Source organism: Mastigoproctus giganteus, chromosome 7 (assembly GCF_048544385.1).
Source record: "Mastigoproctus giganteus isolate SK-2022 chromosome 7, ASM4854438v1, whole genome shotgun sequence".
Classification (NCBI taxonomy): domain Eukaryota; kingdom Metazoa; phylum Arthropoda; class Arachnida; order Uropygi; family Thelyphonidae; genus Mastigoproctus; species Mastigoproctus giganteus.
Window position 1 is genome coordinate 207616865 of NC_143581.1, and position 22730 is coordinate 207639594.

A 22730-nucleotide genomic window follows, 5' to 3' on the forward strand; every position below is an offset into this window, starting at 1 on the left:
CAAATTTTAGGTGAACAACCTGAAGAGAAAAAAGCTGTAGCTGATATTGGAAGGGCAGAATGGAAATATTTTAAATTTTTGATGGAAAATAAAGTAATTCAAAAATTGCTCATTTTAATTTTCAAAATGTAAATATTATTGTGAAGAAAAAATTTACGCTGATAATAACAATTGTTATTATCAGCGTAAACTTTTTTTCTTCCATCATGCTGATAATAACAATTGTTATTATCAGCATGATGGAAGAAACAAAATTCTTCATCTTTGTAAAACCCAAATTTATTTAATTTCTATCAACAGCTACAACTATATACATATTACTTGTATAACTGTTGATATACTTGTAAACAAGTATTTTTTTACCCTTATATGTAAAAAATAATAATAGGATTTTCATCCTTGAATGACATACCTCTTCCTGACTATCAAATCAATCAAAAAAAGTATTAGAAAGGTAAATTACAATATAATGCAATAACTGGATACTCTGAAGACTGCAAGGTTTCTCACCTCATTTAGTCCTCACCACAGACCTTAATTATATTTTAGTATGGTCTATAGACTCCTAAAAAATTCCAAAATTTGCACAGCTTCATCCACATACCCATAAAAACTGCAAAGCAATTGCAAATTTTTCCTGAGAACATAAAACTAAACTGCAAGCCTATAATAGCTACACATGAAAAATAAAGGAACAATGCACACTCAGCCACAGTTCATACGTGGCCAATAAAATCACTGGCAGCAATTGCAAACATCTGCCCTCAGAAGAGACAACTACAAACCCAACTAGCATATCATATTCTCATACACATATCTACTGAAAGAGTTTGCATTTGATCGATAAAATCGCTCAGAGCATGTATGAATGTTTAAAACTGACAACTCCAAACCTTTCTAGTCTCATATGCAAATTGCCACATTTAGTGGAACTTCAGTCATTTGTCATTGGTGTATGCAGGAATGCAGGAAAGTGTGTCATTTATTAGTTAGTTCAAAAAGTAGGTTAATTTTTGAAAGCTGTGAAATGATACAGAAAAACTATCAATAGAAATGCACTTCAGAAGAGCCCAGTGAATTCCTGGGTAACACACACAAAGCTGACAATTTTGCAACTTTAAGAAACTATCATAAAACAACATCTGAATAAAGGTGACAGTCAAGAGCACACAAGTCCAAAAAGTCAATGTATCTAAAAAAGGGAGAGTTAGCAAGCAATATCTGATGATGATGATGATGCAGCTGATGCCAAAACCAGGATGGTGGCAACTCCAATGTGTCTGGGCAGTTTTAGTGTGATATACTCCAAGTAAATACTTGAGTAAGTATTACTTCTATTATATTATAACTTATTTTCATTTTATTTTCAATTTATTAAATACAAAGAGTCATTTTGATTATGACCGATATAGAGCTATTGGCAGAAATTGAATAACAATTTTTTTTAAAAGGAACAATTGTCTTTCCTTATTCAACAAACAGCAAATGTCATAGGCATCACAGTAGTTTTTTTTTCCAATAACATACATAAATTTTTAAATACAGTAAGCGCGGGTTATAGTGATCATGTTTGCAAATTGAATTTTCATTCTAATAAACGGCGATTCTAATAAGCGAAAATTGACAAATATTATCCAGAGGCTATAAAAATAAAGATATAAAGCACAAATTTACACTTTATTACCAAAAGTTTATTACCAATTAAATGATATATAAAAATCTGAAGAATATTCCGATTTTTATGTTCTGAACAAAATAAAAATAAATTTATCTACAGGTTAGCAAAATAAAGATAAATTTATACTTATGTGCATAGCTTAATTAATATACATATTAATTTGTAATATGATTATAATTTAAAATAGTCACTTATTTTAGATTGCTTTAAATTATCACTACAAAGTCTATTTATAGATTATAAGTCTATATTCACGATCACTTGCACCAGTTTCTTCCAACACTCTCCTCAGGATGGCTATAGCTTCACGAGTTTGCCGTTTTGTAACTGGAATTCGTTCGGGTTCATCTTCATTTTCTTCCTCGGCGAAATTATCAGTAACAGACTGGGCAATTTCTTCATCTGTTAAAGCTATAGTAACTTGTAGATCACCATCTATGTCCACCCAATCATTAAACTCCTATTCACCCATGTCTTCAGGCTTTTCAACGTGATCAGTATCGTGACTTAGTTGTCCATTGTGAATAATTAATCCACATTTTTTGAAACAGTTGCTAATGCAGGATCAGAAACTTCATTCCAGGCACTCACTGTCATATGAAGTGCATCTAGAACAGTTATCTGCTTTGCGATATCGGATGATGTTCCCAAACCTTCATCTATAGACTGGATGACTTTCGCCTCATATTCGATCTATAAAAGGTCTTAAAGGTTTTTATTATTCCCTGATAGAGAGATTGAATCAGTGATATGGTATTTGAAGGTAGAAAAACTAATTCAATGTTTCTGAAAGTCAACTTTGGATGAACTGGGCAGCTGTCCAAAACCAATGCAATTTTTTTGTTTTTCTTATCCAATTTCAAATCCTATTTACAAAAATAATCTTCAAATAAAGAAGCTGTCATCCAAGCATTGGTATTATTGGCATATTCAACAGGCAGCTGTTTTACTCCTTTAAAACATCTAGGCGATTTACTCTTGCCGATAACTAACAGCTTCATCTTGATTGTTCCCATTGTGTTGCATGTTAAAAGAACTGCAATCCTGTCCTTGATCTTCTTTCCTGCAGATACAGAGGAATTTTTAAAAATCAGGCAGTGGTCTGGGGTAGCCCTATAGTACAACCCTGTTTCATCTGTATTAAAAATGTCTTCAGGATTATAAGTGCTTAACACAGTTTGCCGAGAGGTTTTCCACCAGGTGTCAGCTGCAGAACCATCGGAATCCTGTTTTTCTCCGTGATGTTTTTTGTAAACAATATAATGCCTTTCCTTCCATTTTGTCAGCCATCCGTCCATCGCCTTAAACTCTTCGTGTAGTTTTTCAGCAAAATCATTAGCTTTTTGAAGAATGCTACGATTGATTAGTGCATTAAATGAGCTGGCCTGACTGAACCAAACGAACAGAGCTTCATCTACTGTTTGGCATTTCCCTTCACACTTCCTTTTTCTGGTTTCACTAATCACATTAGTGTTTAATGTGTGATGTGATTTTAACAATTTTGATAAAGATGACTGAGGCACTCCTAATTTTACTGCCACTTCCCTCTGAGATATATTGTCTAAGTTTAATTTATCATAAGTTTCTATAATTTGTAACTTATCTTTTACACTCAAATTCACTCTCTTTCTGTTCACTGACATTTTTTTTTTGGTAATAAAATTTAAAACACAGTAAAAAAGATAGGCTTCAATCAATAACAAAGCACACGGCACAGGCAAGTGAGATGAAGTTTAGATATAGAAATGAAGAGCAGATTTCAGCAATGGGGAAACACATTTCACCATAATAATGTGAAAACACAGAATTCCAGCTATCGGTATTATCACAAATTAATAAGATTGAGTTTACTACCTGTTTATTGCACTAACAAAAATGCCCAATAAACAGGAAACTGCAAATTGTTTTTATTGTTTTATGGTTGTGACCTCTATAAATGTGACCTCCAGAAATATGCTTTAGAAAATATCACAGAGGCGTTCAAAATTGATTCTTATAACCGAAAGTGTGATTCCAGTAAATGATAAAAGTGTAGTGCATTTTATTGATTTGGATCGGGTGTTCGAAATTTGATTTTATTGAGCGGCTGATTCTAATAACAAGTGATCACTATAACTGACACTTATTGTATATGTAATTTCATAATGCTGTTTATTAGTATATTATGAAATATAATTGTAATTAATATATAATATGGAATTGATGAATATTCTGTAATTAATGTATAATATGGAACTGATGAATATTTTGTAATTGATGTAAAAACTGGAAAATGCAATTAAAAATAGCAGAGAATTCCATATAATGATGATAAGTGATTTCAAAAAAAAAATAGGAAAGGGAAAGGACAATTTTAAACTCTATGGAATGTTTTGGGATGGAGAGAGGAATGAGAAAGGGACAAGATTAATAGAATTCACAGAAGAAAAAGGACTGTACATTAGCATTACTAAAGGTATATGATACAAGAAAGCAAGCTTATATAGCATCAGTCAAAAAAAAAAAAAAAAACCCTTCCCATTTCGCCCATCCATTCACTCCAAAAGTGTCTAGTTCAGCGGAATCTGAACAAGAGGAAAAATCCCATCAGCACTGAACTTGTTCAAACCATTGAAGGCTCAATACACCTCAATCAGATCACCTCGCAGGTGCCTAGTCCTCAGACGCTGCAATTTGCAGAACTTAAGCCTTTCTTGGTAACAGTAACCCTTTGTTCCACTCACTAATCTCGTTGCCCTTCTCTGTACTCGTTCTAGCAGCTCTACATCTTTCCTAAAATGAGGCCTCCATACCTGTATGCAATACTGTAGGTGTGACCTGACCACTGCCTTATACAAGGGGATAATCACCTCCTTATCCCTGCTAGCAAATATATGAACATAGTGAACAGTTTTTTTTTTTAAAGGGAACATCATCAATGGACATGAAGAAGCCCAAATGGACTAGTCTTCAATGAAATAGATTTTTTTTTAACACCAATTAAAAATATACAATAAAAAAATAAATGTGGAAGTGCTAAATAAATTCTATGTTGGACATGACACTGGATAGTCAGAGTAAAACTCTTGATTAACAGCAAATGGCAACACAAGTTTTTAAATCAAAGGGAAAAAATTAATTAATAAGAAAAACTGAGTAGTCAAATAGACGGTTATAAAATAAACTTGAATTGCAATTTAATGAAACAAATTTCAATGAAAATAACATAGATGACATCAAACTAATAAAAAAAAACATTTCAAAAAGAGCATTTGCAAGAGGAGAGTAAAGATCAGTCAGAAGAAAGAGAAACTAACATGCCGAAACAGGTTTGCTGAAAAACAAAGAGATGAATAATGATTTAACCTCCATAAACAAAAAAATAAAATTTTCAGAAATGTGTAAAACTATCCAACAAAGAATGATGCTGGAAATTAGATTGTGTAATAGTAAGAAAATCAAAGAAACAATAGAAAAAAAACAAAAAATAAAAATAAACAAAGTTTGAAAATTCTGAGATCATTAATAATAGCAAAACAAGAAATTATTGCTATAAAACAGAAGGATGGTACACTTACAAACAGATATTAAAAAAGTCAAAAGAATTCAAGAATTTTACACAGAACTATATAAGATGGAGCTTTAGGCAAAGAAAGGTTGGAAGAGGAAGGAGAAGAAATTCCACAAGTATTGCCTGCAGAAATTGTACGCTAAGGGGAGGGATGAAAAATGGAAATGTTGCAGGAAGAGATGCAATCTTCAGTGAACTTCTGAAACTAAAACTGTACTTAAAAAACACATGGAGCTTTTTGAAAGAGTTCAAAGATGGGTGAGAAAAGACTTCAAATATGTGGGCTGCAGAGCTTGGAAACTAGACATCTTAGATTCATTTTATGTTCACCTTTCAGAGGGTTTACATCTCAAGATTGAGGTGTACACCCTCTGAAAGGTGTACATAAAATGAACGAACAAGATTGAAATTTTCACTGTTATGAATGATTCTAGATAAATTCATAAATAAAGCCATAAATTCAAATTATGGGAGAAGAGGTTTAACCCAGATTGCAGGTTTTTTTTTTTTTTTAGCTAGTAAGTTGAGGGAACTTATTGGAATAAATTCTCTCAATGGGCGAGGCTTGGGAAATTCAAAGCTCAGCTGGATAGATACCAAAGTGAGGAGGAAGACAAATAGGTGGTTTATTATTATTTTTTTTATTTTTCTTTGACCAGTGTAGCAAAAGCTACACTTTGTCTTTCTTTCTTCCTTGCACCATACTACAAATACTACTAACTGGGAGGATATATGATTGCAGATATATATCCTCCCAGTTAGTAGGAGGATATATGATTGCAGATCCAACTAGCTAATCTTTATACAAAATGTCTTAAATACAGAAAAATCCCTAAAGTTTGGAATACTCTTCTGATGAAAAAAAAAAAAGACAAAAGAAAGAACTACAGACCAATGAGCTTATTATCATCTATTCATAAAGTTTTTTTACAAAAATAATAATAATAATAAAATTAAAGGGGCCTACAGAGGAGTTCACAGCCATGGGAGGAGGAAGTGGGTTTCAGAAGTAATTATAGTACAATTGATGATATCCATGTAATTAAACAATTAATCAAAAAAAAAAACAGATGAATATAAAAAAAACACTATGTTTAGCATATGTTGAATATGAGAAAGCATTTTAAAAAGCAAAAACAACAGCAATGCTAGCAACACAAAGGAAACAAGATATTCAGAAGACAAAGACTTTAAAATACATCTATAGTAATAATATATCAACTATTAAAACTTCATAAAAAAAAGTAAGATATTTCCAGTAGAGAAGGGAATTTGCCAAGGAGATACCATCTCCCCTAATCTATTCACTGCAGAAATAAAAGTATTTAAGGGACTGGACTGGACTTCAGGAGGAAATAAAATAATTGAGAAAAGTCAACACACCTAAAGTTTGCTGATGATATTAACTGCTAAAGACAAGTTGGACTTAAAAAGAGGATTAAATGAGTTTAACAAAGCCTCAACATTGTAAAATAGAACTAAAAATAAACATAGCTAAAACCAATAAATGTATATCTATAATAACTGTTAAAACAGCAAGGGCATCAGCATATATATCTATCTGGGTCAAATAACAAGCATGGAAGATGAATAAAGGGAAGAAACTGAATGAAGAATTGAAATTGTCTGGATAGCATATAGAAAAATGAGAATATATTTAGAGAGTCTAAAATGAAGAGTATTTGACCAGTGCATTTTCTGTTATATCATACAGAAGTGACACATCATGTTTAACAGAAAAACAAAGCCAAAGATTGAAAGTAAACATGAGAGAGAGGATGGAAAGCTGAGAATTACCATAAGGGACAGGACAAATCAGTGGGTCAGAGCAAACAGGAGTGGATGACATAATAATACATATTAAGTGCTTAAAGTGGAAATGGGCTGGACATATTGCAAGTGACAAAAGATGGCCAAGAATATTAATGAAATGGAGACCAATGGATGGTAAACAAGGAAGAGGAAGGACAGAGTGCAATGGAAACATTAAATCCAGAAAATTGCAGGAATGCAATGGATGGGAGTTATAGCAGAGAAGAATAATTGATGTATAAGTGCAGGAAACAGATATCAGTCATATTCATATGAATTTATAGTTTGAAGCAATTGGTGACCCACCAGTGAGTTGTTCCATCCAATAGGTAATTATAGCAATATATACTGGTTTTGTAATAAAAAATTAAGATATTTTCCTCCTGTACCTCTTGCATTAACTTGTCTGTAAGATAGGTAGCATAATGACACAAATATTTCTTCAGAATCCAGGAAAGCAGGCAAAAGAATACCCTGTAGCATTTAGTGACCATTAATGGGTTGCCACATCATGAACAAGTGAAAAAAGTATATATATATCAAAATCCAAACAGAAGTAAATGGAAAATGCATTCACAGCCTAGTGCACCAGTTGTCAACTTTTTGCCAATTCCTGTAATTGCATTGGTCAAAATTTGGAAGGACAATATCTTCCTTTTCTGCCCATGACAGAGTTGCTTTTCAACAATCAAGTGAAAAGAATCACATGAAAGTTAACTGGCATTGGCTACCAGTCAGGATTAAAAAAAACCAACAAGAGATGTGCTTCATATAGATTGTGATTGCTAGTACTTGAAATGGATCAGAATACCACTGTTTCAGATGTGGGAAACCACAGGTAGTGCCTGACCCTAACACTAAGCACACTAATACCACTGTGGATTGATTTCGATCCCCCCCCTCTCTATCTCTCTCTCTTTCTCTCTCTTAATCATTTGTTTCAGGAGACAAGAGATAGTAATTTTTTTCAATTCTTTCATAGAAGAAATTACTGCTGTAAGCCACTGGTCTATTAGCCTAATTTTATCACCAATCTTTCTATAATTATTAAATCAGTATGCAAAATTTGTGGTTATGGCTTGTGTCAATAACTTAAAATCTTTAACTGGTTGTCAGGAATTCCAGGTGTGTTCCAGGATCTGTGGAGACATCCTGTTTCTACAATTTCATAATTCAACAGGTGTGGAAATTTACAAACCTTTTAAATTGTTGTTAGCACAAAACCGTTGCCACAGGACTACCAATTTTTAAACTCAACATACCAATAAAAATTGTTGTTGAACTACAGAGATGGAGTAAAATAAAAACAATAGTAATAATAATACCTAGATAAAAAAGAGCAGTTGCCATTTGGGATGACAGCATGATTATCCAAAGATCTGGTACTGGTACAATTTATTGGGCTCTTTGCAGCTTCCAACTCTTGAGTTTCAGGTGCACCTTGGACACTACACTCATCTATGAAAGAAACAATAGTTATAAATATATGCATTATAATTTGGAAAAAAAAAAAAATGTTTTTAACTGAAGTCTATATCATGAAAGTTTAATAACTTTCATAATATAGACTTGGGTTTTATTCAGTATCCTTTAAAAATTTAATTCAATGTCCTTTAAAAAAATTGATGTAAAATAAGCTAAACATGAGGAATCATATAGTAAAAAAAAAATAAATAAATTTATGAATATAAAAAAAAAAACTGCTTTTAGTCAGAGTAATCAGCTATAAGAACAAGATGGCCTTGTAGAATTGGAAAGCTTATATAAATTTCAATGGATTAAGTAAATAATTTGAAGAAATTGTGGAAACATAAAAAGAGACTAATTTTTAAGGTAGATAAGCTTTTATGCTATATAAGCTTTAATTAATATGGCAGAATAATATACTTATATCATTCTAGCATACTAATACAGTACTAATTATCCTTAGCTTAACCTTTCCCCAACTTTTTTTCACAATTTATTTTTAAGCATGTCTATATTCCATTTCTTCCTCCTTATACCTGTGTGAACATTAATTCAACATACTACTGAATCATGATATAATCCATATTTCACTCAGTCTGTTTCCTTATTTGTGAAATATATCTTGGCCACATCAAGAAGAACCTACAACACAGTATGACAATCAAACTCAAGACATTGCTGCATTGAAATTAGGGGTGTTCAGTATGAGAAACAGCAAAACATCAACTTTCTACTGAAAAATAAGTAATATTTTATGGTTAGTTTAATTAATTTAGTTAGTTAAAAATTAGAAACCTTTTAAAATTGGCATCAACAGATATTTAAACATATGGTATGTTTATATGCAAATTGATGTTTGTTTAAATGCAAATTTTGGTTATGCAAATGTAACTTGTCACATGATATGCAAGTACCTTAGTATCAGATAAATACTGTATGCTTTCCTCAGACTTCTTAGTAGATCCAGTCATGGGGAAGACAGGTTATTTTTCTGATTTTCAAAAAGGTGTTATTGTTCAAGCACGTTTAGCAGCAGCCACAAATGAGGAGACAAAGGAAATCACCGTGTCAAAAGCAACCAACTGAAAGGTATACAGTGAATGGAAGACAAAAGGAGAATGAAGCTCTAAAAGGAAGAAATGTGGCAGAAAGTATTTCAAGAATGAGATGGCAGAAATTTAAAGTGAATTGTGCATCAGAATAGAAGGGTCTTTCTTTAAAAAATCAAAAGATTCAATTGGAATGGTGCTGCCAATGAAAAGGCTGGACTGGGGAACAGAACAGAACAGTGGAAAAAGATCATGTGGTCTGACAAGTCTCAATTTACACTTATTTTCAACAATGGCAGAGTGAAAGCGCAGCGTGAACCTCAGTCTCATGTCCACCACTCAAGTAGCTGAAGGTGGTATCATGGTATATGCTATTAGTACAGACACTGGATCCACTCATACCGTCAGATCATGTTAATTCCAATAAATATCTTCCAATTTCACCCTGCAATGCTTAATTTTTACCCAGATTACAATGGATTTTTTCAAGACAACAACAACACAACTATCCACAATGCAAAATTTCCAACATCTATCCCTGGCTGCTTAATTCTCCAGATCTGAATTCAATTGAAAATGTCTGAATTCAATTGAAAATGATATTTTGGAAAATGGCAATTTGACTTCACAATCCTCTACACAGGCTGTATTTGAATAAAAAGTGATCCTCCTAAATATTAAATAAAGGTTTCTAATTTTTTGGCCAGGAGGAGAGAGTGTGTGTGTGTGTGTGTGTGTGTGTGTGTGTGTGTGTGTGTGTGTGTGTGTGTGTGTGTGTGTGTGTGTGTGTGTGTGTGTGTGTGTGTGTGTGTGTGTGTGTGTGTGTGTGTGTGTGTGTGTGTGTGCATACTGGTGTTCAAAGAAAGTGCATCACCTAGGAATTTCACATTTCTAACCCTTTTTCACAATGGTATGTTACATTAATGACTAGCATCATAAATAGAAATATAAACAAAAGATATTTATTAATAGTTAAGGCAAAGCTAAGTAATATTTGACAGGTACTCTCAAAATATTTCAAAATGAGCATTTGCAACCGTTATACAACAATTTTGGTAAACATGATAATTATGGCTGAAATGTTATCAGAAGCCCTCAATTTGTTTAAGTTTATCATTTTAAATGGAAAACAAAATGAAAAGTTGTCAAGGCATTGACAAAATTAATTTCTGAAGTTAATCAACTGATAGTTCGTGGTTCCAAACGAATTATGGCTTCCTGAAGTTCATGAAGGGTCTTTGGTTTCTTTCTGGCAAATGCAGATTCCATACAATGCCAACAGTTCTCTATAGGATTCAGGTCCTGGCCAGCTAAGAGTTGTAATGGACTGTTCTACCAACCATTTTTTCACCTGTAACAAATGTAAACACATTACTGTCAAACCTCTAATGCAGAAATGAAGCTAAAGTAACTACAGAAGTGCCTACTTACACTTTTCGCCCAATGACAAGGAGCAGAGTTGTCCTGAAAGATGCAGTTACTTGGCAGGTTGAAATGGTTTCTAATGGTTGGCAGCAATTTGACTTCCAATATAGCCAGCTATCCATTGGCATTTATGGAACCTTTTATAAACTGCAGGTGACCTACTCCACAATATAAAATGCACCCCATATCATTTGGCTGGTAGGGAATTTCACTGTAGACACCATAGTCTGGATAGTATTCTTCATCATGTCTACGGCGAATCGTTTGTCTCCCATCAGAGCCATGCAAGTTGAATTTCTTCTCATCCAAGAAAATAACTGACTTCCACTGCTCGGGGGTCCATTGGATATGCTCCTTACACCAAATTAATTGGGCCTTTTTCATTTTTTGTGTGAGGAGGGGCTTGTTCTTAGGACGACGGGCTACAAGTCCATTTTTGAAGCGGCATCTTCTGACTGTTACTGCACTTGCTACCACTCTGTATGTTTTTCCCATTCTCTTTTCAGCTCAAACAAAGAAGCTTTACAATTTTTAAGGCATGAAGCAGTCCTGTTTTGGCTCAGAGACTCGTTCCTTTTTTCCTATCAGCAGAACCAGTATTCTTGAGTTTGGAAAGAAATCTACTCACTGTTGACTAAATACAAGACGCTCTATAAGCAATATGATGGGGAGAACATCCTTCCTCACGTAAAACAACAATAGCACTCTTTCTTCGTGGTGTCAACTGCACATAACTCACCATCCTGACACAAGCATGGAGTGACTACAACTCTTGCAGTGCATGCTTATATAGCTGAAAGCAATGCTTTTTTGTGACGGTACGCAACGGTACGGCGTACCGGCACCTTTATTAACAGTGATGTGTGACATTTGGATGCTGTGCACTTTGAAATTTGTAATATTCCATAAATTTTTTTCACGTTTATCTACTATTCAAATAAGCTTAAAATTATTTAATTTAATTTACATTTGTCACTGTCTATTATTAAGATGTATAACCATTTTTATAATTCTAACTTACTCAGTCGGACCTCTACTTAATTATTTTAAATTCCCCTTGGAAGTTACATTTAAAATAGTTTCCATTGTGCGAGAATATTTTCATATAGCGAACGGATTAGGAGAGGATGAACTCGGTATGCCCTGTTTGCATTTCTAGCCTTCAGGCAATTAGTGCTGCTGCGCAAATTAAGAGAGCTGAAGGAATTACCATTCTACAACTTAGTGGTACCTGGTAAAAACTATCCGACCACCCGTCCCACATACGGAGAAGTCGCACTGGTCTGCAATGAGCAAATCAAGGTGTATTCCCAATGGGCTCTGGTCCATCTTCTACTGCAGTGGTGTCCAAACATTTCCCATACAGGGGCCATATTCAAAAAAATTCAAAGTTAGATTTCTTTAGTGTGTTACATTTTCCATATCTTGTTGCATGCAAAATTGAAAATATTCGAAAATTTTATTAAGTACAATACACAATTACATTTACTGAACAAAACATTTAATGAGATATTTTTTGATAATTAACAAAATTTAAAATGCTGTTTTAGTTCACTTTCCGGGCGGGCCGTAGGTTGAACACCTTCATGAATTAACTTTAAGCGCCCCCTTTGAGAATTAGGAGAGGGTGATTTTCTTTTATCCCGACAAATAATCATCTGTCGTTTCGCGGAAGTGCGTTATCCACATTTTTCCCTATCTCTATTTACGTGGTCACAGTACCTGAATCCAGTTGACACCGACATTTTCGACAGTTTCAAAAAAAATAATAAAAACAATTTCTATAAATAATTTAATATAAATTATTTATAGAAATTATTTAATGAATTGTTGGCATTTGGTGAAAATGAAGTTAGAAAATTGTCAATTAGGTTACAGTTAAATGCAATTCGTGGATTTCGGGGGTATCTAATTGAAAAGATGGTTTCGGAAGAATTGAAGAATTTGATGGACGCTTTGAGTACAATACCAATTTCATCGAGTGAATGTGAACGAGGATTTTTAAAAATGAATCTGATTGTCAGCTCAACCAGAGCTTCGTTGATGACAAAAAACAGTTTCTTCACTACTATTTCTTAAAATTATATGCCCACCACTGACCCGCTTCAATCCAGCAAAATATGTCGATTCGTGGCTGCTTCGGAAACGTCATTCAGCAACTGACATACAAAGAGGAAGAAAAGAAGTCGGCATAGGATGTCGGATGAAAACTTAATAAAAATTTGGACTCACATCTGGTGAGTATGGCACACCCAGGGTCCCGAGCTGGATATCATCATTCTTCTCTTTTTGGTGATTTCCTTCTACTTCTCTCTCTCTCTCTCTCTCTCTCTCTCTCTCTCTGGGTCCTAGGGTAAATCTTTTTTTTTTTTTTTTTTTTTGGCTGGTGCAGCATAAGCCTCAGGCTTCCTTGCACCATATGGCTAATAATAATAATAATAATAATAATAATAATAATATTCTACAAAAACTTTATGAAATTAATTTTACTTATGTTATTTATTTTTACTTATTATTTTTAGGGGCCATAGTCTAATGAAGGACCCTTAAAATGTCACTTGGTATCTGCCTGTACGTCCGTCTGTCACAACATTGTATCTCTGGAACCACTCAACCTATTGACTAGAAATTTTGCATGGATTTGCACATCAAGTGGGCCAACAAAAATTTGTCTGAGAAATGGAGGGGGATAAAAATGTTATCGACAACCTATAGCTACACCGTTGGAAAGAGCTCAACGAGTATGTTTAAAATATTTTTTTAATTAAAAATGGCAGCGCCAGACAGGAAAATGTGAGTAATTTTCGTGTCCCCCTCTCTATTTCCGTCGCTAACGGAGCTAAAAATTTAGCTGCGTTATTCGATGCTTATCAAGGGAAAACTATTCCAATCGAAATCTATCATTTATTTTTGTGTTAAAATAAAAAAAAAAACAATTTTTTATTGCACTTTGATAGCGCGTTTCTTTGTACTATGTAACTCTCCTTTTGGTGACAAAAAGGTTGCTAAATAGTTAGTTAATAATTCTATAAAGGTCATTTATAAATTTTGCAACTAGAAGTATTTTTAACACTTTTCAAAGCTGGAGTTGTCCCGGCAAGGGGAGATACTCGGAAAGCCAGTGTTGAGGCGGTTGTGGTGGAGAGGCGCCTGCGCGGAGTCTTGCACGGCCCTCACCTGCCAATCGCTTCTCCCCCGAGACTTTAATTGCTTCTCCAGGAAGAAGTCAGAGTCGCTTCTCCCACCCTTGGCATTCACAACAACTGGGAATGACTCAAATAGACAACGTTTTCGTTATTTCCTAAGTTTTAGGCCAAGCCAGGGTACCAGAAACTTTTTTCAGTTACCATAAAGCTCTCTATTTCAGATTCTACACTAACGACCATTCGTATCATCCTGAGTACCCAGCACTCAGTAGTTGACCAATTTATTTACTTATTTTATTCACATTTTACTTATTTTTCTATATATACTTGAATAATTAATTTATACAAAATACACTATGTTAATATACTAAATGTGTTGTTTTTATTGCAAAAACATTACTACGAAAGTAACAATATCAGGTAAAAAGAAATTTTTAGAGTACTTTTCATATCCTTTTAATTTTCAATTTTTCCTGATAGCAAAGAATGAGTACTGGCACCTATTTTTTTACAAAAAAAGCACTGGTTGAAAGTAACAGCTGATGCAATATTACATCATCACCTACGTGTGTCAATCTTATCTGATGCAATCTGTAAAAAATATTGCCATATATGTACATTATATGTACATATATGGCATTATTCGTGTACATTATTCAAATGAAAATTACAATTTTAAGGGGTGACGCACTTTCTTTGAACACCAGTGTGTGTGTGTGTGTGTGTGTGTGTGTGTGTGTGTGTGTGTGTGTGTGTGTATAAAAAAATACAACGACACATAAAGATAATAAGAATAATGACTAACAAAAACAAGTTCATTTACTGATTCTTACCATTTGATAGTGATATCAAATCTGAATCATGATTTAGGACAATAATAACATTATCAACAGCTTCATCAAAAAGACCATTGATGTTCCAGCAATTTTCATCCCATGATTGTAGTGTTTTTTCCATTGTACAGTCAATATTGTTAGACATTGCTAGACAATTGCTGGCATTATTTTCAGCCACTTCTTTAATATAACGCCACAAAAATTCAATAAGATTTCAATCAGCACAATATGGTACAATCCGTAAACCATCACACCTATGGGCTGAAATTACCTTGCTTATTTTATATTTAGGTTTAAATGGTTGATACACAATATCCAAAAGCTCTAGTTTTCTGAAGTTCAGTTCACATGACATTATTTTTTGATAACCATTCTATGATATCGCTTTTTAGAGATCATTATGATAATCCCCAGCCCTTTTAATCAATTTAAACCTTAAAAATACACTGTAGATGAAACCATCACTTTCACCAGCACATACTATTATAAGTCAGGAGACTTTTCCAATAATCATTTCAATTCCAAACTCATGACAACTGCCAGTTTTTTGCATACTATGAATGAATATAAGATTTTTCAAGATACACGATCGAATAACCCTCTATTCGGTATTTTTTAAATTTTTTGAAAATATATGGCTCTCTACACCTTGCTATTTCCTGCCTTTCAATTAAATTTAGCCATTTAGACTGGCACTTTTTCTGTGAAAAAAGCCCACTTGTTTGAGCTGTCATAAATATTCATATCAAAAATCAAAAGTTTCTGATAATTAGTCGCATTTTCTTTTTGACATAAAATTTGTGAATCTTTCTGTCAAAATCACCTACTACTAATCTGTTTTCCCCCTTTCTCTTTGCTTACCTTTTAGCATTGAAAATAATGACTCACCATGATATTTCGGACTCATATTACCTTCTTGCTTTACTGTTGACACACACACACGCTCTCTCTCTCTCTCTCTACATGCCATACCACACTCTTCGAGGCTAATTTCCTTTTCTTGATAGTGAATAGTATTTTACTGTTTGTTCGTCCTTTGCTTCTGATCCTTCAGTCTTTGGGTTCAAGACTATAAAAACGTGCAAATGAAGAATTTTTAGCTCTAGAAAACAGAAAAGTGTAAAAAAAATTTTTGCCATTTTTTTTTTACTTAATTAATATACTAAATTGCTTTCGATAAATAGTTTTGGCCTAATTTCAAGAATTAGGCCTAAATGGATGTCAGATGAACTAATGAGAGTTAGGGCACAGAAGAAAAAACGCACAATATGCATATAAATTATCAGGTGATACAGAAGCCTATAGTAGATATAAATTAGTCTGTAATCGAGTCACAAAAGAAGTTAATCAAGCTAAGGCAGATAATGATAGCCTTTAGCAAAGTATGCAAAGAAACACAGCACAGACTTTATTACTTATGTAAACACTAAAAGTAAGTGAATGAACAATATTAGTCCACTTGATATCAATGGAGCTAAATGATTTTGTGATAACTGAAAGGAAAGTGGAAGAGAAATTATCAAAGCTGAACATAAAAAAGGTATCTGGGGTAGAAGGGATCCATCCAGTTACATTAAGGGAGGCAGCAAAGGAGGCAAGCAAACCCTTAGCGATAATTATGAATATTTGGATTCAGGGGAGGTCCTGAGGACTGGAGATGTGCAAATATATTCCCAATTCACAAAACAGGATCAAAGGGTGAAACACATAATTATAGACCTATTAGCTTAAATTCTGATGCGGGGAAAATAATAGAATCACTGGTTAAAGAAGTGCAGCCACGCCCCAATTAACGTAAGGGTTGCATTCTGGGGAACTCTATGTAAGTCAGAATTTCCCCCATGCTTATGCAGCACTCAGAAGTGTGCTTGCTGAATTTTTTAGATTTGCTCGCTGAACAAAAGCGAACAAATCTAAAAAATTTCAAAATTATAAAATTACAAAAAAAGAGAGGAGACAGGTATAACGTCAGTAAGTTTTACCTCTCAAGCATCACTGCCAGAATCGACATCTTCAGCTGATAAGTAGGCCGCTGCAGAGGTTGAGGGCTGTGGAGATTTAGAAGGTGACAACTGCTCAATCTTACAAAAGAAAATATTAATGGATGACTGGACGGTGGCTTTTTTTCTTTTCATCGTAGATTTCTTTGTAGCAAGCAAGAATATCATTCACCCCTCTGTTAACTTTTAAGAATTGTTCGCTGTCAGGATCCATCTTCTCAAACCTTGCCATTGCCATTTCTTTGGTGATGAAGCATGTCGGCTCCTAATTTGGTTCATCTTGAGCATTTCATCATAAGCATTTTCTTCTTTCGCTATCGCTGCCTGCATGTCAATAAGTTCTTCATTAGGTAATTCCTTCTCTTGTTCCTATATTAACTCCTCCACGTCTTTGGCAACAACCTCCAACTGAAGTAGTTCTGCAACCTTTACAATCTTATCTGTAACCTCTTCATATGACTCATCTTTTTCAAACCCTTTGAAGCCTTTTATGTGCTGTGGGCATATTTTCTTCCATGCACCATTTAAAGAACTTTTAGTAATTTCTGCCCAAGCCTTATTAATGTTTAAGATGCCATGGTAAATATTGTGATTTCCAAAAGTCTCTTAACGTAAAATCTTTCTCACCGTCTACTGTAGAGAATGCCTGAGCAAATGTGTGTAAATAGTATGCTTTTAAATTCAAAATAACACCCTGATCCTTAGGTTGGATGAGTGAAGTCATGTTTGGCGGTAGAAATACAACTCTCATGTTCAAAATTAAATCATCTAGATGCGTAGGATATCCAGGAGCATTATCTAACAGAATGCAAAATATTGAAAGAAACGTCATTGTCTTTACAATATTTTTCAACCTCAGGAATGAAGCAGCATTTAAACCAATCCTCAAAGAGAGAGATATTGTCATCCATGCTCTCTGGTTTGATCAGAAATGCATGGGTAGGATGGCTTTATTGATGATCATAGATTTATACGGGCACTTGATGATTGTAGATTTGATCGCAAATTGATGATCGTAGATTTATACTTTTATACGCACAGTGTCCTTTAAAATAGCATTATTCACTGTTGAAAAAGCAACACCTAATTCCCTTGCAATAGATGACAAACTTTGTCCCTTAAATGCACGAGAATTTCCAGACTGGTACACAAGCAGTGGTATTAATCTGTAATCTCCTGCTGCATTGAATCCGCCTTCACCAATAATTTTTTTCCAAAACATCAGAAAATTTCTCTGCAGCTGCAGAATTGGCACTGGCGACTTCACCGCATACTTTAATGTTTTGGAAACCAGCATGATGCTTGAACCTATTAAACCACCCATTGCTTGCCACAAACTTAGCTTGGGGGTCGCCATAAAAAAAAAAAAAAGTAAAGTGCAGCCATTATCAACCCACTGCAGGATGGAAGCCTCCTCAACAATTCATGCTGAGGGGAATGGAACATAATCTGCCACGCTGATCCAGTGCGGGTTGGCAGATCAACCGTATTCGGCAGCCAGGGGCTTGAACCCCGGTCTACTCAAAGAGCGTATACTTATCCTTAATACCTTCATAAATACTTCTTGCTTTTGCTTGAATGGCCATTGGACTCAAGGGCACTTGCTTCTGAATCTGATTTTCCATCCATATTATTAATAGTTCTTCCATCTTCAATATAGCACCTGAACACTGTTTTGTAATCACTGTTGATCTTAAGTGCGTTGATCCTTTGACATGTTCTTCTTTGACATGCACTGTTCTTTAAAATAGTATTATTCACTGTTGAAGCAGCAAGACCTAATTCCCTTGCAATAGATGACAAACTTCTTTGACATGCACTGTTCTTTAAAATAGTATTATTCACTGTTGAAGCAGCAAGACCTAATTCCCTTGCAATAGATGACAAACTTCTTTGACATGCACTGTTCTTTAAAATAGTATTATTCGCTGTTGAAGCAGCAAAACCTAATTCCCTTGCAATAGATGACAAACTTTGTCCTGCTTTGTACTTCTTAATCATTTTCATCTTCATTTCTAAATCAATTTTGTTTCATTTCCTGGCACTACCACCACTTGCACTTTCCGTTGATCGCTTTCCCCTTCATCATTGTAATATGAAAATAGGAATAAAGAGAAGTTTCTGAAAATTTGTTTTTTATATGATTGAAGATTTCAGTGAAGGGGAACCCATTTCACCATAATACCGTAAAGTAAAAACCCACACAATTCCAGTTATCGGTATTATCGTAAATGCAATAAGATTGAGTTTACTACCCGTTTATAATTAGATGCACTAACAGAAAAGCCCAATAAACTGGAAAGTGCAAATTGTTTTTTGGTAGTGACCTCCAGAAATGTGCTTCAGAAAAATATCACAAAGGCGTTCAAAACCAATTCTTATTACGGAACATATGACAACAATGAAAATGTAGCGCAATTTCCATTGTAAATATGACCTTTTAGAGGGATAAATATCTTCAAGGAAATGGTTAGGCCACATCTTGGATACTGCATACAGGTCTGGGGCTTCATTTCAGGAAGGATCTCGATCTGCTGGAATGGGTGCAGAGAAGGGCGACAAAACTGGTGAGGGGGGGGAACATACACATAATCTTACCAAGAAAGGCTTCAGTTCTGTAAATTGCAATGTCTGGAAACCAGGCACCTACAAAGTGATCTCACTGAGGTTTTTAAAGTTTTTAATGGGTTGAGCAAGCTCAATGCTGATGGCGTTCTTCCTCTTGCTCAGACTACATACGTGGGTGCAAAAATTCAAACTGAGGAAAAATGATTAAAGAATAGATCTGTGAAAATTTTGCCTTCAGCCAGTGGATGGTTGACTGTTGGAACAAAGTTTCATCTGTTGTTGTGGTGGAAATGTGTAGTTTGAATAAATTCCAGGAAGAACTAGACATTGTTGTTGTTGTTGTTGTTCGGTTTAACGACACAAGGGCTACTAAGGCCAAATTGTGTCTCTTCAGCGTTAATTGGCAAAAAGCATATTGTTAGAGAAATTACGTTATATGCTTCCATACAAACCAATATGTTTTAGATATAATAAAAGTTCTTCAATATTTGCTTCATTTCCTAAGATGCGAGATAAATCAGGTGATATATTCAATTTAGAGAGAGACTGAAAAGTGTTTGACCGGATGGTTGAATGTAAGGGACAATCAACCAGGAAATGACGGACTGTAAGTTGCGTCTGACAGGATGGGCACTGGGGTGGGTTTTCACCCAATAATAGAAAGAGATGAGTATGGTGAGTGTGACCAATTCTGAGTCTTGCCAGTACCACTTCCTCTCGTCTGTTTCTTCGGAAGCTAGACAGCCACAGCTTTGGATCTTCTTTTATCTGGTAAAGTTTATTGTTAGGGTCACTTTTCCAGTTCTGTGACCATTTATTGTAGCAGGCTTTGCGTACGACAGACTTAAAATCAGAGAAAGGAACCTGAGGATGTTGTGAGAGAGCGGGTTGAGGATGTTTAGCGGCAAAGTCGGCACTTTCATTTCCCGGAATGCCTGAATGGCCAGGGATCCAGCAAAAACTAATTGACCGATTGGACACACTGCAAGCAAATAGCTGGGAATGAATCTGTTTCAATGTAGGGTGAGAAATGGAGAAATTCTTACTTATGGCAGAGACAGCACTAAGAGAATCTGTGTAAATTATGGCAGATGAGATGGAAAGCTCAATTACCTTACTAAGTGCCAACTTAATGGCATATAATTCAGCTGTGAAGACACTGCAAGCAAGCGGTAGTGTGGCTGAAATTGTACATAAAGGAAAAACTGCCGCAGCACCTACCATACTCTCAGTTTTTGAACCGTCGGTATAAATTTTATAGGCATGGTTGTCCGTAGCATGAGCTGAATGTAAATGTCTGATATTGCAGGAAGCTATATTTTTCCCCCACTGGAGGAAGTATGTATCTTGAGAGACAGGCACATATGTCCAAGGAGCAACAGGTGTAGTTGTGTCTTGGAAGGTTTCATTTAAATCGACGTTCCAAGTCTGAACAAGCTCTTTGATCCTGAGGGAGGCGGGTCTATTTTCTTTTGGCTTGCTCTCAAACAAGGCTTCCCAACGAGTATTATAGAGATATTCCCAACTTGGGTGCGATGGTAGACTCTGGATCTTAGCAGCGTAGTTAAGCAGTAGTGTTTTTCTACGCAGGTGTAATGGGGGATCATGAGCTTCAATATATAGACTTTGGATCGGAGAAGTCCTGAAAGCTCCCAGCGCAGTCCTCAGAGCACTATGATGGATCATATTTAGCCGTTTTAAAGTAGTGCTCCTGGCAGAGTCATACACTGGACAACCATAATCTAACCGTGAACGGATTAAACTTCTATAAAGATGCAGCAAAGTACACCGATCAGCTCCCCAAGACATAGATGAGACCGAACAAAGTATATTCAAATGCTTTAAGCAAGAAGTTCTCAAATAAGTGATGTGAGCTTGGAAATTTAGTTTGCGGTCTAATATTAATCCAAGAAATTTAACGGTATTAACGAGAGGGATCGGAGTATTGTTTATTTGTAATTCAGGTTCAGGATGGAGAGCTCGCTTCTTGCAAAAGTGAGTGGCAGTGCATTTATTTTCTGACAGTCTGTAACCGTTCCGTGAAGTCCAGGATTCTATTTTGGTTATGGCAAGTTGTAGCTGCCGTTCAATGGTATTCATACTTTGAGATTGGCAGGAAATGGTAAGGTCATCTGCATACATATAAGTTTGAACAGTTTTTGGGATATCTCGGGTCATGCTGCTAACTCGGATTGAAAACAGTGTTGGACTGAGTATTGATCCCTTCGGGACTCCCTCTTCCTGAATGTGAGATGTAGAGAGGACGTTTTTGTATCGGACTTGAAAAGAGCGCAATTGCAGGAAATTCTGAATTATTTCTGGCAAATGGCCCCTAAGCCCCAGATGGTAAATGTCCGTAATAATACCATGCCGCCATGTAGTGTCAAATGCCTTTTCAAGATCTAAATTTACCATGACTAGATGTTGTTTCATGACAAAGGCATTTCGGATATGAGACTCTGCTTTAATGAGCACATCTAGGGTTGATCTATTTTTTCGAAAGCCATATTGGTGATCTGGAAGGAGATTCTCTGACTCCAGGATGTAAGTGAGCCTAGTATGAACCATTCTTTCGAAAATTTTTCCCATGCAGCTTGTAAGAGATATTGGCCTGTAGTTTTCAACACAGGAAGGATTTTTTCCTGGTTTTGGTAAGGCGATAATGAATGAATGGCGCCATGAAGATGGATAGGCATTTTCAGAGTAGATCCGATTGTAAAAAATTAATAGGGTTCTCAAGTCTTCTCCATGTAAATGCTTTAACATAATGTAATGAACTCCATCTGGACCTGCAGCACTATTGGAAGATCTATTTAATGATTCTTGAAGTTCTGTTAACGTAAACGGTTGGTTGTACGGGAATGAACGGCGCGTGGAGAAGTTAATTTTATACCGTTCTGCACCTGCTTTGATTTTCTGGAAGGTGGAGGCATAGGTGGCAGAAGCTGATATTTTTGCAAATGATTCTGCTAATGCATTTGCAACTTCTTCGGGAGTAGAAATGTCTTTCCCTTTCCAATGAAGTATCGGAGAGGGCGGCCGAGCAAATTTGCCATTTAGTGCCTGTATTCTTTTCCAGATCACTTGTGTGTCCGTGTCTTTGGTAATGGTGGAGGCAAAAGCAATCCATGAATCCCGTTTCGCTTTCCGCCTAACTTGTCTAGCTTTTGCTTTTAGTCTTTTAAAAGCAATTAGGTTA

At 35.2% G+C, this 22730-nt stretch overlaps 1 protein-coding gene across 1 annotated transcript in view; it reads right to left on the reverse strand.

Annotated features, from left to right (window-relative positions):
* LOC150083623 (SWI/SNF-related matrix-associated actin-dependent regulator of chromatin subfamily A containing DEAD/H box 1B-like) overlaps nucleotides 1-22730 on the reverse strand; it is a 276675-nt gene that overhangs the window by 226022 nt on the left and 27923 nt on the right. The window contains exon 3 of the mRNA XM_090377391.1: nucleotides 8366-8498. Within this exon, the coding sequence (XP_090233517.1) occupies nucleotides 8366-8498 (133 nt within the window). The remainder of the gene's footprint in view (nucleotides 1-8365; nucleotides 8499-22730) is intronic.